General features: G+C 45.5%; 1 protein-coding gene across 4 annotated transcripts in view; it reads left to right on the top strand.

Annotated features, from left to right (window-relative positions):
• LOC115136615 (paired box protein Pax-3-like) overlaps window positions 1-16,159 on the top strand; it is a 32,855-nt gene extending 16,696 nt beyond the window's left edge. For 2 of the 4 annotated variants that reach the window (XM_029672180.2, XM_029672178.2), the window contains exons 5-9: window positions 2,856-3,055; window positions 5,581-5,746; window positions 5,962-6,179; window positions 11,925-12,207; window positions 13,632-16,159. In XM_029672180.2, the coding sequence (XP_029528040.1) occupies window positions 2,856-3,055; window positions 5,581-5,746; window positions 5,962-6,179; window positions 11,925-12,207; window positions 13,632-13,666 (902 nt within the window). In that variant the 3' untranslated portion in view covers window positions 13,667-16,159. Of the gene's footprint in view, window positions 1-2,855; window positions 3,056-5,580; window positions 5,747-5,961; window positions 6,180-11,924; window positions 12,213-13,631 lie in introns of all 4 variants that reach the window. The other 2 variants (XM_029672181.2, XM_029672179.2) reach the window with 1 other exon arrangement.
• Window positions 16,160-16,379: the final 220 nt, after the last annotated feature.

The raw sequence follows: 16,379 nt of genomic DNA, 5'->3' as shown, positions 1-16,379 counted from the left end.
TATTTTCTTGTTGCTTCTGATGGGGACTAATACAGTGTTGCACAAAAACTCCCCCTCCGCTCTAGGGAATTCATTAAGCGTAACACAAAGTCGGCGCGCCAGCCTCAATGAACTTCTGTTCTGAAGTAGCTGAAGGCCTACTAGAACTGCCTGGTAGGAAACCAGCCCATACGCTTCAGAACAGAGTAGACAGTAGTATTAAAACTGATCTTACTTTAACTTGAATAGTAGACATACAAAGCTGTCAAGTCTCATATTATCACACTAACTCAATCAAGCTGAAACTTCCACTCAGTGGCCACCTCAATGTCTGACTGTGTGTGTGTGTGTGTGTGTGTGTGTGTGTGTGTGTGTGTGTGTGTGTGCGCATGTGTGTGCGTGTGTGTGTGTGTGCGCATGTGTGTGTGTGTGTGCATGTGCGTGTCTTTACAAAGTAGAGCTGGGATGATAAACCGAAAATGATCGACACCGACTATATCGATCACTTATCGCAGGCATTTTGCTGATATCGTTCATCATGTTAAGTAGCCTATACTGGAGACGTGAAATTTGAAATGAAACAAGTTTGAAAATATGGGTGATTGTAGTAGTTTAAACTAGTAGTTTAAAGGCAGAATGCAGTCAAAAACTAGATTTGTCTGTGCTTTAAATACACTACATGACCAAAAGATCAGAACTCTGTGCAGGCCAATCAAGTTATTCCACACCGATCTTGAAAAATAATTTCTGTATGGACCTCGCTTTGTGCACGGGGGCGTTGTCATGCTGAAAGAAAGTGTGAAAAACATCCCCAGGCCATTATTCCTCCTCTCCCAAACTTTACAGTTGACACAATGCATTGGGGCAGGTATCCACCAAACCACGAATCGTCCGTCGGACTGCCAGATGGTGAAGCGTGATTCATCACTCCAGAGAACGCCTTTCCACTGCTCCAGAGTCCAATGGTGATGAGCTTTACAACACTCCAGCCGACGCTTGGCATTGCGCATGGTGATCTTAGGCTTGTGTGCGGCTGCTCGATGAACAGTTAATGTGCTGACGTTGCTTCCAGAGGCAGTTTGGAACTCGGTAGTGAGTTTTGCAACCGAGGACAGGCAATTTTTACGCACTTCAGCACTCAGCGGTCCCATTCTGTGAGCTTGTGTGGCCTACCACTTCACAGATGAGCCGTTTTTGCTCTTAGACTTTTCCACTTCACAATAACTGCACTTCCAGTCGACCAGAGCAGCTCTAGCAGGGCAGAAATTTGATGAACTGACTAGTTGGAAAGGTAGCATCATATGACGGTGCCATGTTGAAAGTTACTGAGCTCTTCAGTAAGGCCAGTCTACTGTCAATGTTTGTCTATGGAGATTGCATGGCGGTGTGCTCGATTTTATACACCTGTGTAAAATATAAATGTAAAATCAGCCTATTTTGAAAAGGCCACCTGATATTTCAGCCTCTTTTGATGGGATGAAGTTTTGGCCTGCCCGGTGACATCACCAGGAGGTAAAGTAGTTAATTGACCAATAAAAAAGAGAGTTCCTAACCTCTCTGCCAATAACAGAGAGTTTCCCCCTCCCCACTCAGATCCTCCCCCCCAGATAGTCCTAAGAAGCTATTTTTGTTTATTTTTGATCATTTTAATTGAAAACAATCACGGTAAGGTACTTAATTGTTACCAAGAAGTTATTTGATTTTGAGGGAAAAACGGCTGCACTGGAAATGTAAAGGATAATTTAAAAACTGTGGTGCACATTCATGTTATGAACGTATCATTCTATTGATCAATATTGCATAAATTCAGGCAATTCATTGCAATAAGTGTTTTTGTCCATATCACACAGCTCTAGTACAAATGTGTGCTTATGTGTGTGCTCATGTGCACATAGACAGGGACACTGAGGTGCAGAGTAAAGCTGGGCGTTGGACACACAATGGCCTGTGGTCACCCTGGCCTGAGGAGAGTCTCTGATCTCTGGGTCTCCTTGGCCTTGGGTCTGTCTGTCTGGCTGGCTTGGCCCTGCCCTAGGTTACCACTGTGTTACTACAGGGCCGCAGCTTTAGAGAGCCTCTCCAATTCACTGCCTCTTCTGCTGAATTGGCTCTTAAAGGGCTGGCGTTTCTCTCTGAGCAAACAAGACCATCATGCACCTGCAGAGGGGGTATATGGGGGGGGGGGGGGCTGCTGCCCTGTCCCTCGCTCAATCCCCAACTGCTACTGGGGCTCCAGAAAGACTGCAACTGTAGACAATGCTGGTTCCCCCCTACACTCTCTCTTTCCATCACTGACCCCCTTTCCCCCCTTAAAAAACGAATGATCCCTGGATCCAAATTAGGCCTTTGTGTGGTGCTTAGTCCTCTCAATCCCACTGTCGCTGCGCCTCGGGAACCTTGTCCTGTGGGATTATTTATAAAATCACACAGATTTCCCCTCTGAATGGAAGTCTTTTGGTGCACAAAACAAGAGGGAACATTGGGAGGAATGGGGGGTATTGGGAGGGTGTTGGTGGCCCCTCCTCTGAAGAGATTTATGTAAACAGATAGCAGGGGAAAGGGAAAGTAAACAAGTTCACACTTCAAGTGGATGGATGGATTTATACTTCTGTTCTTCACTCTCACTATGTTACTACTCCTCTTTTTCTTGAGGACTTTCCCTTTTGGTCTCCCTGCATTCTATTTGATCACTGTAGTCAGGAGAATGAGAAACTGAAGATATGTTTTGTAAGACTTTAAGTATTTTAAAAACTTTTATTTAACCAGTCGAGTCAATTAAGAAGAAAAAACGTCAGTAACTGTTACCTGTGATAATGATATAGTACTAACTAACACCATGAAAGCCCTAACTGAGCACCTCTTGTCTGTTGGAGCAGCGAGCCACTCAGATGAGGGGTCGGACGTGGAGTCAGAACCGGACCTGCCTCTGAAGAGGAAGCAGCGCCGCAGTAGAACCACCTTCACGGCTGAACAGTTGGATGAGCTGGAGAGAGCCTTCGAACGAACACACTACCCTGACATCTACACGAGGGAAGAGCTTGCTCAGAGGGCCAAACTCACAGAGGCCAGAGTACAGGTAGACTACACACACATCACACACATTATTTGTCTCACATCACACACAGGGATGCACAAGTATACACACACACATTCCTGGCCATCCCCTTCATCCTGTGTTCCCAGGGGTCCAATCTGCAGGGCCAGCTCTGATCTACGGCCCAGAAAATTCCCCACAACAGCTCCCATATGGAGTCTGTACCGGGCCCAGCATGAGCATACATATGGAATCAGCATGAGTCCTGCCAGTCACACACACTGACTCTCAGCAGCAGCAGAAGGAGGCCTGTTCAGTTAAATGTTCATTTAGAAATTTGGATGGGTTCATTTATCCGCTATGTCCCTGTGAATGAATCAGCCAGGTCACTCGTGATACAAGTCACTATTCGACATACATCCATGTCTGAGGAGGTCAGGAGATGACGTGGAAACCGACCACTAGGGGCAGCAGTGAGCGCTGTAAGTTTCGGTTATGCTAGGGTGTTGAGGACGGGGAGACGGATAAGTGTAAGCATCTGCCTCTGATTCCAAAGGTTGGAAGTTTGAATCCAGCGATAGAAAGTTGTTTTTGAGATGTGTGTTTCAAGCCTATCCCAAACCTTAACCCTAACCTTAACCATTCTGAGTTAATGCCTAAACTTAACCCTTACCTTAAAAAATAGGCGTTAATGCTTAAACTTAACCTTAAACACTTTGAAATTTGACGTTTTTAACAACTTCGAAATTTGACGTTTGAGAAACATGGATGAACGTCCAATTCTGACGTGAGAGTGTGAGAGCTAGTTGGATTGGATTTGAGTTTTGAGGAAAGCACCGCCCTCAAACATGATTCCCTTGTTCTCATTAGCTACAGTATTTGGGATTTTGGGTGACTGTTTGGCTTTGGAACAGAAATTAAATAAGACCATCAGAGATAGTTTATAGTTAGCGGAATATATACTGGAGGAAACCATGTAAAATAGTGTTGTGTTTCTATGGCCAAGTCCATGTTTAATGATGTTCTGGTGGTGGGCCATGAGATGTGGAGATAGCGAAGGCCTTGTTGGCTGCAGCCAGGAGTCACATGGGCTGGTCTGGAGAGGAACACATGACCCCCCCCCCACCCCACACACACACACAAAGAGATGATGTCACAGTGTGGTCCACACAAATGGGAGATCACTATGTGACTTCTAACTATAGCTAAGGGCAGTATACACACACACACACTAATGCAAATGCACAAGCACACACACACACACACATGATACATAGAAAGCAGATTATTTAAAAAACGCAGTCAGACAAAAACAGAGATTGACTCATAGAGAGAGGTATACACATATGCACAAATATAACAGTCATTAACCATTCATATACAGTACCATTCAAAAGTGTGGACACACCTACTCATTCATCCCAGATGGGATGGCATATCACTGCAGAATGCTGTGGTAGCCATGCTGGTTAAGTGTGCCTTGAATTCTAAATAAATCACAGACAGTGTCACCAGCTAAGCACCCCCACACCATCACACCTCCTCCTCCATGCTTCACGGTGGGAACCACACACTTGGAGATCATCCGTTCCCCTACTCTGTGTCTCACAAAGACACACGGGTTGGAACCAAACATCTCAAATTTGGACTCATCAGACCAAAGGACAGATTTCCACCGGTCTAATGTCCAATGCTCATGTTTCTTGGCCCACGCAAGTCTCTTCTTCTTATTGGTGTCCTTTAGTAGTGGTTTTGCTGCAGCAATTCAACCATGAAGGCCTGATTCACACAGTCTCCTCTGAACAGTTGATGTTGAGATGTGTCTGTTACTTGAACTATGTGAAGCATTTATTTGGGCTGCAATCTGAGGTGCAGTTAATTGCCTATTTCTGAGGCTGGTAACTCTAACAAACTTATCCTCTGTAGCAGAGGTAACTCTGGGTCTTCCATTTCTGTGGCGGTCCTCATGAGAGCCAGTTTCATCATAGCGCTTGATGGTTTTTGCAACTGCACTTGAAGAAACTTTAAAAGTTCTTGAAATATTCCCGGATTGACTGACCTTCATGTCCTAAAGTAATGATGGACTGTCGTTTCTCTTTGCTTATTTGAGCTGTTCTCGCCATAATATGGACTTGGTCCTTTACCTAATAGGGTTATCTTCTGTATACCACCCCTACCTTGTCACAACACAACTGATTGTCTCAAACGCATTAAGAAGGAAGAAATTCCACAAATTAACTTTTAACAAGGCACACCTGTTAATTGAAATGCATTACAGGTGACTACCTCAAGAAGCTGGTTGAGAGAATGCCAACAGTGTGCAAAGCTGTCATCAAGGCAAATGGTGGCTACTTTGAAGAATCACAAATATAAAATATATTTTGATTTGTTTAACACTTTTTTTATTTCATAGTTTTGATGTCTTCACTATTTTTCTACAATGTAGAAAATAGTCAAAATAAAGAAAAACCCTTGAATGAGTATCCAATCCTTTGACTGGTTCTGTATGTGGGAATGAATGTTTAAGACAATGTAAGATCTCATGTCTTTATATCCTCTTTCCCCAGGTGTGGTTCAGTAACAGAAGAGCCCGATGGAGGAAGCAGGCTGGAGCTAGTCAGCTCATGGCCTTCAATCACCTGATCCCTGGGGGTTTCCCGCCCTCTGCCATGTCCAGTCTCTCACCTTATCAGCTGTCTGACAGCCCGTATCCCCCTACATCCATATCACAAGGTTTGGACACTATAAACAAGGCCACAGGCTGAACATCCTGTTTGTTTCAGATATACAACTATTGCTCTCAGGGTTCAGACCCTAGAGTTTGATTAACAAAGTCATGTATTATTAAATATTGCCTGCTTCAAGTTGGCTACAATGTAATAATCTGTCAATTGATTGACAATATATCTAAATTGAACTTTCTTCCTTTCTATTTGTCCTTCCCTTAGCGGTGTCGGAGCAGCCCAGCACCCTGCATCGGCCCCAGCCCCTGCCACCCTCCTCAGGCCACCACCAGAGCTCAGGTGGGGGAGGGCAGGATGTGGGGTCGGCCTACTGCCTGGCCACTGGACGCCACGGCTTCTCAGGCTACTCGGACAACTTTGTCACGTCGGGAGGCCCTCCCAGCTCCCAGAACCCATCCAACGGCAATGGCCTCTCTTCCCAGGTGAGTCCAGCGGAGTTACCTATCTACACACAGACACACACACAGACACACACAGAAACAGAGTTCACACTCTTATCTATTTCGGGAGGTGGGTGTGAGGTGGAGGTCAAATCAAATGTAATTTGTTATATGCGCCGAATACAACAGGTGTAGACCTTACCATGAAATGCTTACTTTCAAGCCCTTAACCAACAATGCAGTTTTAAGAAAAATAAGAGTGAAGAAAAATATTTACTAAATAAACGAAAGTAAAAAATAAAAGAGTAACAATACAGTAATGTGGCTATGTACAGGGGGTACCGGTTCCTGAGTCAATGTGCAGGCGTACAAGTTAGTCCAGGTAATTGAGGTAATATGTACATGTAGATAGTGGTAAAGTGACTATGCATAAATAATAAACAACGAGTAGTAGCATAGTAAAAAAAAAAGGGGGTGGGGTCAATGCAGGTATTCTGGGTAGCCATTAGTTCAGCAGTGTTATGGCTTTGGGGTAGAAGCTGTTAAGAAGCCTTTTGGACCTAGACTTGGCGCTCTGGTACCGCTTGCAATGCCGTAGTAGAGAGAACAGGGCTTTTAGGGCCTTCCTCTGACACTGCCTGATATAGAACTCCTTGATGTCAGGAAGCTTGCAGTCAGAGGCCGAGCAGTTGTCATACCAGGAGGTGATGCAACCAGTTCTCAATAGTGCAGCTGTAGAACTTTTTGAGGATCTGAGGACCCATGCCAAATCTTTTCAGTCTCCTGAGGAGGAATAGGCATTGTTGTACCCTCTTCACGACTGTCTTGGTGTGTTTGAACCATGATAGTTTGTTGGTGACACCAAGGCTCCACTACAGCCCCGTCGATGAGAATGGGGGCTTGCTTGGCTCTACTTTTCCTGTAGTCCACAATCATCTCCTTGTTCTTGATCACATTGAGGGAGAGGTTGTTGTCCTGGCACCACACTGCCAGATCTCTGACCTCCTCCCTATAGGCTGTCTCATTGTTGTCGGTGATCAGGCCTACCACTGTTGTGTCGTCGACAAACTTGATGATGGTGTTGGAGTCATGCTTGGCCATGCAGTCATGAGTGAACAGGGAGTGTAGGAGGGGACTAGGCACGCACCCCTGAGGGGCCCCCGTGTTGAGGATCAGTGTGGCAGATGTGTTATTGCCTACCCTTACCACCTGGGGGCGGCCCATAAGGAAGTCCAGGATCCAGTTGCAGAGGGTCCTTAGCTTTGGGGGCAATATGGTGTTGAACGCTGAGCTGTAGCCAATGAACAGCATTCTCACGTAGGTGTTCCTTTTGTCCAGGTGGGAAAGGGCAGTGTTGAGTGCAATAGAGATTGTGTCCTTCTGTTGGGATGGTATGCAATTTGGAATGGGGTCTTGGGTTTCTGGGATGATGATGTTGATGTGAGCCATGACCAGCCTTTCAAAGCACTTCATGGCTACAGACATGAGTGCAACGGGTCGGTAGTCATTTAGGCAGGTTGCCTTGGTGTTCTTGGCCACAGGGACTATGGTGGTCTACTTGAAACATGTAGGTATTACAGACTCGGCCAGGGACAGGCTGAAAATGTCAGTGAAGACACTTGCCAGTTGGTCAGCGCATGCTCGGAGTACACATCCTGGTAATCCATCTGGTGTTATGCAGGTGAGTGAGGACCCAAAAGCGGTTTAACAGAAACAGAGTCTTTTAATGTCCAAACAGGGAAAACATAAATCCTCAATCTTTACAGGAGAGTCCCCTTCTAGCAGTAGAGGAGAATAGCAGGGCTAGCGGCAACAGACTGCAGGTCCCTCCGGGTAGGCGCGGGTCGTAGAGGACAGAGACACATGCTCACACGCAGCATCTAATGAAGAGGCAGATTAGGACGGGACAAGGGCAAAGCAAACGAGAATCCGACAAAGACAGAAGCAGAAACAGAGAGAGAAATAGAGACTTAATCAGAGGGAAAAGAGGGGACAGGTGTGAGAGAGGAAACGAGGTCGTTAGGAGAATGAGGAACAGCTGGGAGCAGGAAAGGACCATAGAGAGAGAGAGAGAGATAGAGGGAGAGAAAGTAACCTAATACGACCAGCAGGGGGAAACGAAGAGAAGAGAAAGAACAGGGACAAGACATAACATGACAATACATGACATCTGGCCCTGCGGCCTTGTGAATGTCGACCTGTTTAAAGGTCTTATTCACATCGGCTATGGTGAGCGTGATCACACAGTCGTCCGGAACAGCTGCTTCAGTGTTGCTTGCTTCGAATCACACATAGAAGTTGTTTAGCTCGTCTGGTAGGCTTGTATCACTGAGTAGTCTCTGAGTGTGCGGCTCTCCTTTATTTTCAGGCTTGTGTCACTGGGCAGCTTGCGGCTGGGCTTACCTTTATGGTCAGTAATAGTTTGCGAGCCCTGCCACATCCGACGAGTGTCGGAGCTGGTGTAGTAGGATTCAATCTTAGTCCTGTATTGACGTTTTGCCTGTTTGATGGTTCATCTGAGGGCATAGCAGGATTTTTTATAAGCGTCCGGATTATAGTCCTGCTCCTTGAAAGTGGCATCCGGGATGGCAGGTAGGCTAGTGGTTAGAGCGTTGGGCCAGTAACCGAAAGGTTGCTGGATCGAATCCCCGAGCTGACAAGGTAAAAATCTGTCATTCTGCCCCTGAACAAGGCAGTTAACCCACTGTTCCCCGGTAGGCCGTCATTGTAAATAAGAATTTGTTCTTAACTGACTTGCTTAGTTAAATAAAGGTTCATAAAAATAAAAAAAACTCTACCATTTAGCCCAGCTCAGATGTGAGGTGGTGGTGGGTGTGCGGTGGTGAAAGGACTTGAAAAGGACAGAGGAAGGACACGGAGGAGGACAAATGAGGAGAAGATGAGACAAATGAAAACTGAAAAGACAATTATGGCCAATTATACAGGGTTGAGGCTTATCGTCCCTTTACCTAAACATTAAAGGCTGTCCTAACAGGCAGAAAATGAGATTTCAGCTGCTCAAAGTCAGACCGCTCAGACAATAGAGCACAGGGTTTACACACGCGCACTCGCACACACGCACGCACGCACACACACTCACACACACACGCGCGCATACGCACACATGCACACGCACGCACACACGCACTCACACACACACGCACTCTCACACACGCACTCACACGCACACACACTTGCACGCACACACACACACACGCGCACTCACACGCACACGCACGCACGCACTCACACACACGCACTCACACACACGCACACAGTGCTTCAGGAACACTTTAGAGAGTGTGACTGACAATATGGACATGAAGGATGACTGACTGGAGAGGCTGACATGGAAAAATTATATTTACACAGGTCACATGTTGGGAAAGAAAACATTTTGAAATGTTTCATATTATTGATGAATGTTTAAAATAGTTATTGGTAATTTGTAAGACATTTATTTGGTTCAGTTTAATATACTGAACTGTGTTCAATTGATCTAAATGACAATGAATAGGCTAAGTCATAAGGAGGGGAGATATCGTCTATCAAAGAACATGTATGGTAGTCTAATATTTTCAGATATTCTGTGTTTTTCTGTAGCAGTAGGGCAAGTATACTTTTGCTTCCAGTCTCACCGTCATCACCTCTAACTCGTCCCACAGTTTAGCCCATCAACACATCCATAATATCCTTGCACTTTGGAAGAGTAATCAATCAAGGTTCCAGTGTCCAAATTGATTGCTACCGAATATTTAATTAATTGAATTATGTGTGTAATTTATGTAGATTACTTCCTATGTTTTGTTACATATATCATTGGTGCAGGCTATCTACATTTCTTTGGTACGAGTGTGGAATGTTGTTTAAATTATGAATTGACTTAAATTGGATGGGTATTTCATTTATATAAATGGTTATGAAGACTGTATATCGAAGATCAACTAGGCCTACTCTATTTAGAAACTACAAATAAGGTGGATTGATCATTATTATTTGCATGCAAGAGAACTTTTGCTGCATGTAGGCGCAACACACAATTCTACAAATCAAATACCTCTTACCCCCCCCCCCCTCTCTCTCTGATAAATAGGGTGCCTGACCCCCAGATGTTTTCCATTTGTAAGGAACACACCTCGACTTCTGCAAGGGTGTTTGTCAAGATTACACTGACAGGGCTTCTGTATGACAACCATAATGTTGGAGAGTCTGTATTTTAAGATGCATGGGAAACTACCCCTCCCTGAATCTCTGTTGAGACTTTGTTTATCTACACTTTCGTCTCTTACGCAGTCCATATGCAGCTACCTTGGGCAATCAGGGAAACACACACACACACACACATATACACACACACACACACACACATATACTGCACATAAACCGTTAAGCCTCCAGGGAGGCTTCTCATGATTGCATTCTTACAATGTTTGTCTCCACATTCCTCAGTATGAAAGTCAAGTCCTCATTTATTTGAATATACAGTATATTGTATGAGAGAGCAGGAATGTCCTGTATGTCTCAGACTTCCCCCATTCCGACATTCTTCCCTGGCTCTCCTCTGCTGTCCGGCTCTTCCTGGACACGCTGATTTGGGGCCGCTGGACACAGCAATGTTCCAACACAGAAAAACGTTGATGAAGCCCAGCCAGGAGCCACGTCACGCTAAAGAGACAAGGAGAGACGAAAGAGGGAGAGAGAGAGAGAGAGGTATAGCGTTTTTAGAAAGCTGTAGTTTCTTGTAGAGGTCGACTGCACCAATCGTCCATATACTTCTTCTGTTTAAACAGAGTGTTCCAAAACGCAGGTCATTTTTTGGGAAAATGTTATTTGGGTCGAGAAACACAACTCCCCTCTCAAAATCAACATGGGCTCCTCTGTCCCCTGCCTGGGAAATGACTTAAGCGGGACCATCTGTGTGTGTGGATGTAGAATAATATGTCACTTATAGGGCCAGAAGAGCCCAAAGTGCAGCGTACCTGCTTTTCATTAGGACATGGACAGAGGCTAGAGGTCTTTGTTTAGAGGGATTTGATGCATTTAGAGGTAGGGAGGTTTAAAGTGGTCACGTTGGGATATATCTTTTCAGTGAGATGATCTTGAGTCACAGCAATTATCTGTTTATTAGACACTTTTGTTGAACTTGTTCTCATCCATCCAGTTAAAGTTAGTGAGGGTTTGTTATCGGCTCGTTCTGTCTGAACCTCCTTTACAACAACACCCTACGGCTCTTTTCCGTCCTTCGCTCGCCAAGAAATATTCCCCCAAATTCAATTATCGGGTGGCTAATGAACAACAGGTCAAAGCCTAGCCTGTTTCTCTGTCTGCAGCTTGTCTGCTGTAGTCCAAAGGTTTTTCTCTCTGCTTCTAAAGGTCTACTAGCTTATCTGTGTCAGGACATCTTTGGTGATAAGTCTTTATCTCATCCTATGCTTTTTGGAGCGGCGGCAGGCGGGAATTTCCAAATAAGTGGAGTAGAGTTTCTGAGACAAATTGGTTGATTATTCCTCTGTGGTGCTATCGCTGCCTGTCTGGGAAGGCCTGGTGGAAGTGTTTTGATGTCAGTGGAGAGGAACTTCCTGTCTGATTTAGGCTGTGCTACTATATGTTATGGATGGGGGTTGGGCGTAGTGTTTGGAATGTTACATAACACAATGCTGTGCCAAAGCCTCTGATAGGACTACACCACCTGTTCTCACAAGTTCCAAAATCACTTAACCACCTATCTGAATGGAATGTCAATAACGTCACTGCAACGGCAATAACACTCTTTCTCCCTCTCTCCAGGTGATGGGTCTGTTGAACCCAGGCGGGGTGCCCCACCAGCCCCAGAGTGACTACGCCCTCTCCCCCCTGACAGGAGGCCTGGAGCCCCCCGGGGGCATGGGGGCCAGCTGCTCCCAGCGTCTGGAGCACCTCAAGGGTCTGGAGGGCCTGTCCAGTGTCCCCAACATCCCCAGTCTCCCCTCGCTGCCCAACTCCCAGTCCTACTGCCCGTCCTCCTACAGCGCTCCTGCCTACAGCGTGGACCCTGTGGCCTCCTACCAGTATGGGCAGTACCACGGACAAAGTAAGGTCAATATCTCTCACTTTTATTACCACTTAAACACTTAGGAAGATCTCTCTCCAATCATATCAACTGTAGCCGCCTTGAGTTTTCACTGCTCTTAAGTCTACCACGCCAAAATATTTACAAAGGACAAATGTGTTGATAGGACTCTATCAGTGTTCATATGACGTGTTTCCATCCAACAAAAACAGCAGGGTTTCAGACAGGAAGAGTTGTTTGATCTTATCTCTGAAGTAATGCTGACTATATTGGATCATATCTGTCCTTTGGTATACTGTCGCTCACGTCATGTCACCACGCCTCACCTCGCCTTGCCTGTCAGCAATTGTTACTTCCTGTCAAACAGCACTAATAGTGTAAGATAGTGTCTCCTGGAACGTTTTCTTATGGGAGGCTTGTTTAACTGTGAGGAGGCCCTTCAGTTCACATTAACATTACACTAAGGTTAACTCTGACATCAAACAAACGTTAATGTAACTCTCAAAAACCGACGTCATCCACATGCGTTCAACCGTGATTAGAGCACCCTGTAGTTTTCAATTTCCCTATGTGGGGGGTGACCTGCACGGGGCACCCAATCAGGCCAGTCCCTCGACCTCGCAGCAACCTCGCCCTTCAAAGCAAAGGCACCAGTCCATGTAGCTGACTGCTACGGCTTTATAAAGCACTGCAGGTATCGAGTGAATATTTCACCTAATATCCGAGAGAAAGAAATGCCTAATGAAATATCTTGAAGAGATTTCTAAGTGGACAGAAAAGACACGTACACACACACACACACACATACACACACACACACACACACACACACACACACACACACACACACACACACACACACACACACACACACACACACACACACACACACACACACACATCAGAGGGACTACATCTTGATGTCATTAATCACAGAGACTGGATACTCGTGTGCAGTTAGGTCTGTAGAATGGGAAAAGGGATTTTCTGGGGGGTGGAAGGATCCTAATATCCTCTGGCAGGGAGCAATTAGAAACAGGTGTGTGGTGTGGGCCTGCTGAGGTCAGCTGGGGAAACAGTATTGATCCCTGTCCCAGATTCGCTGGTACTGGGCCTCTAGTGTCAAGCCTAACCCAGCCCTTACCCAATCTTAATGGGACTGATATCAAGTCTGCCCACTTCACCTTTCTACACACACACACACACACACACACACACACACACACACACACACACACACACACACACACACACACACACACACACACACACACACACACACACACACACACACACACACACAGCTGCACTGTGAGACTGATCACCATGATAGTGCTGCTCCCATGGTTCAAACCCTCTTTATCTCTGTCAGTGATCATCAGTCTTTATTTTTAATTGAGGTTAACTTGTAACTTAGTCTCATTCATTTCTGTTTTTCCTTTTAGGTGCCCTTCATTATCTGAGACCTGAGATCACCTGAGGATCTGCCCATCTAAGAACCCCCCCCCCCCCTCCACCTCTGGCCCAGCCCAGTCTCCACCTCCACCTCTGGCCCAGCCCAGTCTCCACCTCCACCTCCGGCCCAACCCAGTCTCCACCTCCACCTCCGGCCCAGCCCAGTCTCCACCTCCACCTCTGGCCCAAACCAGTCTCCACCTCTACCTCCGGCCCAACCCAGTCTCCACCTCCACCTCCGTCCCAACCAAGTCTCCACCTCCACCTCTGGCCCAACCCAGTCTCCACCTCCACCTCTGGCCCAAACCAGTCTCCACCTCTACCTCCGTCCCAACCCAGTCTCCACCTCCACCTCTGGCCCAAACCAGTCTCCACCTCCACCTCTGGCCCAAACCAGTCTCCACCTCTACCTCCGGCCCAACCCAGTCTCCACCTCCACCTCCGGCCCAACCCAGTCTCCACCTCCTCCTCCGGCCCAGCCCAGTCTCCACCACCACCTCTGGCCTAGCCCAGTCTCCACCTCTGACCCATCCCAGTCTCCTCCTCTGGCCAAGCCCAGTCTCCTCCTCCGGCCAAGCCCAGTCTCCAACTCCGGCCCAGCCCAGTCTCCACCTCCAGCCTAGTCTCGGTTGAGGGACGTGTGTACTGTACTGTATATGTTGAGACTGAGGGGGCTCTTCAAGTAATCAGGACCAAAAGCTTCCTCCACTATCCCTGGCTACCTATTTCCTCACCCAGGCACTTCCACTCAACAATGATCTGGTCCTTCAGGCTTGATGAAAGTAATGGAAGAGAGACTAAAGTTAAAGGACATTGATAGAGAGGAATTTAAGGCCCAAACAATGAAACACATGAACTTAGATTAATGTATGTTGATGACTGACAGAGATGACACTGGGTACATTCCCTTGGCTGTGATGTGGTCTACCCCACATTGGGCGCCAACTATGACCAGGAAAACCGTGGAAGACTAATCCACACAGACCCACAGCACAGCCCAGGGGTGGAGGCCCGGTTGGGGTAAAACATCCTTAAGTCAGGCCTGTGGAAGAGCACAACCAGACTGTATAGTAACAGACTCACTAGTGGCTTTAGAGCTGTGAACCTGTTTACATGTTTGTCGTAGGGCCAAAGGAATACAGATTCATTCTATTTATCTCTGAATGAAGGCTACTTGAGGGAAAAAATAACAGGCTTTTATTTGACGTTGCATTTATTTGATATGTTTTGTTCCAGAAGATTCCTTCCCACACAAAGAGTGAAAAGAACACAACATTCCAGCCATAGACTGAGGAACAAACAAACAAACAAACAAGGAAATGTGTAGAAAATAAACATGTCAATCAAAGAAAGAGGAAGCTTTGAGACATCATCATAAACAGACCTGCAATGTATACTACAGCTGTTCCGTTCCCTTCATGATGTTAAATGCTCAGTGTTCTAAAACAATCCATTGAACTCTCACTGTGTTCTGTTGATAACTCTGATCTCTTGTAGCTTTAGAAGTATTCCTAGGGGTCAGGGGTGACTTCGGGGAAAGTCCCAGGTGAAGGAGGAGGATGAAGGAGGGGGGATTCAGGAGTTCTGATGGGTGACAGGGCTGATCCATCAAGGGGTGCAGTTCCCCCTCATAGAGGCCTATTAGGGCACGAGACTCACGACCAAGAGACACATGAGAAACCAGGACCACCTCACCACAGACCAACCCAGCTGACCAGAAGTGCAATATCATGTACCTCAGAGTCAACGATGCCACCAAACAGATGAAACAAAAAGATCTTGTGTCTTAAGAACTTTCTGTAAAACATTTGAATGATGTTTGAGTCATTGGTTATTACATGTGCCTACTTAGGCTTCCAGGTCCAAAACAAAAAAACAACAACATTGTCAGTATGACAGCAAAGCCACAGGGAAAGGTGGGATGCACATTGTGAACCATTGATGTCATTCCAAGCCCATGTGGAGCAGATTGATTCAAGGGGAAAAAAAGAAGTCAACAAAATAAACTTATGAAGAATTACAAAGCCAAATTATTTCATACATTTTTTTGCTTGTGTCTTTTTGTTTCTCTTGTGTTGTTTTACATCATTTCCTTATTTATTCTCTCTAAAGTATCTTAACAATTCTGCAACATTATTTTTAAACTTTCTGCAAGGTTTTCGTCAAATTACTACATCACATACCTTATAGGAACACTGTGTCCGTCTGTTCACTAAATGGTAGCTGGATGTCTCAACAGATCAAAGGTTGCCACAAGCACTCATCGCTCAATTGTACATTTGTCTGTAACAGAAAGAAAAGTGTTTTTTCTTTCCAATGGTTTCTTTCATTTTTATATATTTTTTGTATTATTTGACAGAATGATATGGTGCAATGTCTTGTGTACAAGCTCACTATTTATAATAAAAAATGAAAATACAATGACTAAAAATAGTTTTCATTTTATTGAAAGTTACACTGTAATTTCAAGGTAATTTTGGTCTCAATGCAATCTTTGTGTATGAAATGTTTGTCATCAATGTGCAGTAAATAATTGACAGTGATTCATCGCAATATAAAAGACAAGCATGTATTTTTCAAATAAACGTATTTAAACCCCTAAGCCCTGTGTAAAAATAGAACCGTAAAGAGAGGTTCCTGACATGGAGTTGGACTTGAACACAACAGCCTTTCTTAGAAACAGTACTCAAGACATTCAAACATCTGCACCATCTATTAATGCCCACGGGCACTCTACT

Source organism: Oncorhynchus nerka, linkage group LG11 (genome assembly GCF_034236695.1).
Source record: "Oncorhynchus nerka isolate Pitt River linkage group LG11, Oner_Uvic_2.0, whole genome shotgun sequence".
NCBI lineage: Eukaryota > Metazoa > Chordata > Actinopteri > Salmoniformes > Salmonidae > Oncorhynchus > Oncorhynchus nerka.
The sequence above is the reverse complement of the archived record's forward strand: the minus strand, read 5'-3'. Positions and strand labels throughout refer to the sequence as shown.